A 5427-nucleotide genomic window follows, 5' to 3' on the forward strand; every position below is an offset into this window, starting at 1 on the left:
TATGTAAAAATACATTACATGTAACATGGCAGGAGGCTGTTGAGATGGGTCTGGAAGGTGCAGATTCACATGGCACTACACCAAAATCGTCATTTAGGAACTATTTAAAACCATTCCTAAATGCTTCAGGAGCAGTTTCAAACCGTTCCTAAATGAGGCGTCACAGAAAAACAGGAATGGTTCAGAACCATTTTGGGTACCATTACGATTGTTAGAAACGGAATTTTAGGAATGGTTTTAAACCGTTCTGGTGCCAACGGTCACATTTTAGGCACAATTTTAGAAACGATTTTGAATGCTTATTAATGTTGCCAACGGTCACATTTTGGGACAGAATTTTAAGAATAATTTTAAACCCCTTCGTTCATTGTATGAGAGAGAGAGTGGGGTATGTAATCTACTTGTATTATATGATAGATAATTACACAAATAGAAGAAAAAAACAATAGAATGATTCACACACATAATAATCTTTTCCTTCTTTTATAGTACACATTTCAATTTCAATTCTAATTTCCAATTTCAATACAACATTTCATTTCCAGGCTTCTACAATCCAACAATTCCTTGCTCTTTTCTAGAATGATCACTGCCTTCAGATATGACATCCGCTGCAAATCCTCCTCTTCAATGTCTTCTCGTCCATCCCCCACAAATCAGTCCACTCAAATATGGCATGTCCCATCACTATTGTCTTACAACCTGTTGTAGTACAAAAAAGGATTAAATTTACAATGAAATAAAATAGATTCCCAAACATACCAAATACACCAAGTCGATAAATCCACATGAGAATGCCCCATGTGAAACTAATGGAACTGCATACGTGATTAAGGGTGTATTTGGATACACTATTGAACTGAACTACAATTATTAGTCTAACAAAATCAAAAGGAACCAATTATGATTTCCTTCCATCATATTCACATCAAGGGTATGGACTCCAAATCCAAGTTGGGTTACCATCATGTTGGACCCGAAAGGAACACTAGGGGCTACTTTGACATTATGAATACCAACAAACATCATTAAAATTTGTGGATGCAAAATTCAACTCACTTGTGCATCCCAACACAACGAAAACACCCTTTACAGCAGTACGACAGCCTATAGAACAGTCTTCTCGAACGAAATGTTTAGATTTCATAATGTTGTTCAAGAAAGGATGCCTATTCTATTGAATTCTTTCCAGTGACCCACCATGTATAAGACATGGCCTAAAAACCAAGCATATCTGCTCAACAGTGGGCCATGTGTTGATCAGTTCTTTTAAACTGGCAATTTTCTCCATACTTCCAATCAACAGGCTCTCTAATTGAGCATATGATCCCAGATTCACAGCTTTCAACTTTCTTTTTTCAAATCTATTAATGATTTAAAGAAGTAGAATTGAAAGTGAAGTTGCAAGTAAAAAAGCACAATTCATATACACACCTATTGTTGTAGATAATTTAGCTCGACGACATCATTGTCAACAATACCTAAGCGGCCTAAGAAGAGAAAATACATAATCAGTCTAAACAAATGCAGCATAAAGCAAAATACTATAGTTACTGAAACAACAATAAAGAGCAAATACCAAAATACTTTATTTACTGTAAGTGATGAAAGTTAATTCATGGATAAGCAAAAGCATTAATCAATCTAAACAAATGCAGCATAAAGCCAAAGAACCTGACATTGAAATCAAGACATGATCATCATGCTATTGAATGTTCAGCAGAAAAACTTCTTGAATTTACATGAGAAGAATGGTCTGATGCCTTCACCTAAAAATAGAAAAAGTTGACAAAGAAATTGAATGGGCTGTGCAATCATATTGTTGCAAAGAACAACAAAATTAATCCATAACTCTTAAAGAAAAATAATAATAATAATAACCACCAATAGCTTGCATTTAGAATACATATCTTGCCTACCACCCTGCTTCTTGGGCTAGCACGTTCAAAATAAATTCCAGCTGATGAATGGCCTTTTTGCCTTTTTGGAACAACAGTGGAATTAGGAAAGGAAAATTAAGACATACTCAATTCAATGAAGTCCGTCATGCAGATGAAGAGCTCCACAATGTGATGGCCTTTTATGTACCTAACTAACAAGCTGTTTGGCATTATAAAATTTCGAGTATAAACAAGAATGTAAATGGAGCGATACACAACCAAACAGTAAAATACAATGGCAAATAAATTCCCTAAACACAAGTATAGCACATAAAACCCATTTGATTAATTGTAATAAGCATAACAGTTAATATCTCAGACTTGATATGTTCAGCCTATTGGGCCCCACATTGAATGTTAACTTTAACATACAAAGCTGTGTTGGATATAGGCTCTATACAAACATATGGATCAGTCCAACTGGACCTAGACTTTTGCAGACTTTGGATATAGGCTCTATATTCTCAACTGCAATCCATTTATGCCTTTCAAGTAATTTATCTACCTTCAGGGAGCAATCTTTCCTCCAGGAACGCATGCTCTTGAATGTCTACATCAGCAAGTTAGGGAGTAATACCACTGTCTTGCTGCTGCCTTGAAACTATGAAGGTAGCTCCAATTCCCACAAAAAATAAAAGAAAAAGAAAAGGCAAAAAAAAAAAAAAGAAGCCAAAACAGGACCATGCCTTCGCAGGCATAGCTATATATCCATTTGATGGGGATCACACACACACAAACACACACACACACACACACACACACACACATATATATATATTGGCTGACCCTTCAACTGGAGGGTAGCTTGTCCTTTCAATTCATTGATGACAGTAGCCCTTTCCCACTTCTCTTCTTCTGTGTGTAGCCCACACATGAGCATGGTATGAGGGGGCCGTGCAACAAAGATACTGTGAGCCCCACTATGATGACTGCATCACATCCGGTTTATGTTAGCGTCAGCCCAAAAAATAAGGCAGATATAACGCTCGAGTGGGCCACAACATAGGAAAAAGTGGGCATTGTTGCACACTATTGAAACCCGAATCTCTTTCTTTCTGCATGTAGCCGCACCCTAAAAAATTAATAATAATAATAAATAATTTAAAAAAAAAAAAAAAAAAAAACTAATCATAGTATAGAAGAACAATGATGACGAACTCTGCTTTTGTTCACAACATCTAATAAGCATATACCAGCTGAAACTGAAATGAAATACTAATTGTTGGCATTATATTTCATAGACAGCCCAAATAAGTAGACATGTATGTGAAAATGTACATGTACATGCTAGCTGAAACTGATAGAAAAGACTAATTGTTTGCATTATATTTCAAAGACTGCTGCCTAATAGCCTATTGGAAGAAAAAGAATCACTTTGGATGAAAGGTGTTACCTTGCAGAGATGGTGCATGAGAGTCATCTTGCTGTTAAGGGCACGTGTGTCAATGAGTTTAAGAGTTGGCAATTATCATTAGTTTGGTTTCTAGGAAGCTTTGTCAAAGAAATGTACTTACCAAAGATCACATGAATCATAAGCAATTAACGTGTCAAGAGTTAAACCTTCCTCAATTTTCACCAGTCCACTTCTTAATTTGCAACCATCACCATCCAAACAGATAACTGCCTACAAGTTAATAGTTATATAAAAATCAGTGGTAGACAATGATTTTCCATTCTGGATACCTCCACCAAATATCATAGAACTTCAACTACTAAAAAAAATTACATTCTTTGTATTAACTCCAAGTTAGAACAAGAACAAATGTAATGTTAATCTATTGTATGACAATTCTGTACCTACATTCTTTGGTCATATATTGGCTCTTATAGTTATTAAATAATAATAAAAAAACAAGATTTAGCATATTGGTACTGAAAATCATCACCCATTGTCCACATGATGTGATTTGTACGTGTCACATTTGGCTGTTCATCAAAGCCAAATAAAATCCATGGGCTGCATTGTACTCTTATCAGAAACCACTAGGACACTTCATATGAAGAGTACACAAAATTCTTACTTGAGTCCTAGCAGCATCAATGAAATCATTTGTGTATTCTTCAACATTGTAGTCATATAGACGAGGATCATCCTACAATTGTTCCATGATAGCAATGAGGAGATACAGTTATAACAAAATCTAGATGAGTACATGAGAACTGTCATAAGAAGTAGGTACCTGTATAGGTGAAGATTCATCATTGACTTCAAAATGGAAACCATTTGGAGGACTATAATGAACAGGAAAGGCACTTGTGAAAATTTGGTGGTTGGACAACATGATATGTCAGCAAACTATAGAAATTTAAAATAATAAATAAATAACAGAACAAGAACTCGAAGTTTCATACCTGAGAAGAAGAACCAAAAGTCTTTGAAACCATTTTTCAGTTTCCCCAACAATGCATGGGTACAGATTTCCATAAAAAGATTATAAAGATTGTAAAACAGAGTAAATTCATATGTATTATTCTGAACTCCAAAATTGGGCACTTATGTATTGTACTGGAAGGAGCTATTTCACATCCATGTGACAAACCATTGTAATACTTCAAAGAACCAAGTTTAGGCTTGAATCCTTGTTTAAGTTCTTGAATGTCATTGACAACAGATTACAACCACATACAGTGAAGAGTAGAAACAAGAAACTATATGCAGAAAACTGCTTTGTGCTTTGTACAATTTACCAATAAGAGAAATATGCTCAGCTGCAAATAGTAATCAATCAATTCAATCAAGTCAAAGATAACCCCTCAATCTATTTCACAAAAGCAGCTATGTTTCAAGTTGAAAATGTCATATAAGAGCCATCATTTTTAATTGAGCATGACGTTGAGAATTCTTCAGAAAAGACAACAGAAAAAATAATAATAAAGAGATCTTGGAGCTCAGCTTCAGTTGAATTTTGCCAAAGAGATCTCATCATAGTACACACAGTTCTTTGGTAGTGATGCAGCCTACATTAAAGAACATCAAATTTATATTAGCAAAATACTTGTGTTGCAATTATAATTCAAATACCACACAACTACATTTTACCTGTTGATGCAAAAGTCTCGATAGCAAAAATAAAAATCACTCTTCTTCATTCAATATGTCTCCAGTTGAACACTTGCCAAATGTGGCACTTGTCTAGTTTCAAAACATCAGAGTGTGTCATATCAATGGTACTTCAATAAATACAAAACACGTGACATGATGCATTCAGACGACATTTGGAACCATGGCATCTGGCAAGAAAAAGATCACAGGCATAAATGATAGTGAAATTTGAACTATGTGTGCACATGTTTCTCTTATTTTTGTAATACCATAACCAGAGCCGGAGCAAAAAAGACAAAAAATGAATATTGTATGCAGACAAAAACTAGAAGCATAACCCCAGAGTGCAGTGTCAGAGAATATCCACAACCAAGACCCAAGACAGTTTCCAGCCATATAGAGTAAAACAGATCCAATTTTCCCACAAGCGGGAGTAAGAGTGGA

General features: G+C 35.1%; 1 protein-coding gene across 3 annotated transcripts; it reads right to left on the minus strand.

Moving 5' to 3' along the window:
* Positions 1 to 1386: 1386 nt before the first annotated feature.
* Positions 1387 to 4430, minus strand: LOC131227488 (probable alpha-mannosidase At5g66150). Of its 3 annotated transcripts, none has more exons than XM_058223276.1 (3): positions 4121 to 4430; positions 3455 to 3564; positions 1387 to 1490 (listed from the first exon to the last, which is right to left on the minus strand). In XM_058223276.1, the coding sequence occupies exons 1-3, from the start codon at positions 4220 to 4222 to the stop codon at positions 1472 to 1474; spliced, it is 231 nt and encodes a 76-aa protein (XP_058079259.1). In that variant the 5' UTR covers positions 4223 to 4430; the 3' UTR covers positions 1387 to 1471. The 3 variants fall into 3 exon arrangements, 1 of the variants encoding a protein (XP_058079259.1); XR_009162315.1 differs by lacking the exons at positions 1387 to 1490; positions 3455 to 3564 and adding exons at positions 3793 to 3866; positions 3962 to 4033; XR_009162316.1 differs by lacking the exons at positions 1387 to 1490; positions 4121 to 4430 and adding an exon at positions 3330 to 3364 and having other exon boundaries at positions 3455 to 3628.
* Positions 4431 to 5427: the final 997 nt, after the last annotated feature.

Source organism: Magnolia sinica, chromosome 15 (assembly GCF_029962835.1).
Source record: "Magnolia sinica isolate HGM2019 chromosome 15, MsV1, whole genome shotgun sequence".
Lineage (NCBI taxonomy): Eukaryota > Viridiplantae > Streptophyta > Magnoliopsida > Magnoliales > Magnoliaceae > Magnolia > Magnolia sinica.

What these genes read in the sequence shown, in the direction of transcription:
- LOC131227488 (XM_058223276.1), bottom strand. Translation starts at nt 4,222, where the DNA reads ATGTTGTCCAACCACCAAATTTTCACAAGTGCCTTTCCTGTTCATTAT. An exon ending in ATGAATCTTCACCTATACAG is followed by an intron (nt 3,565 to 4,120) that starts GTACCTACTTCT and finishes ATTAACTTGTAG; the next exon opens with GCAGTTATCTGTTTGGATGG.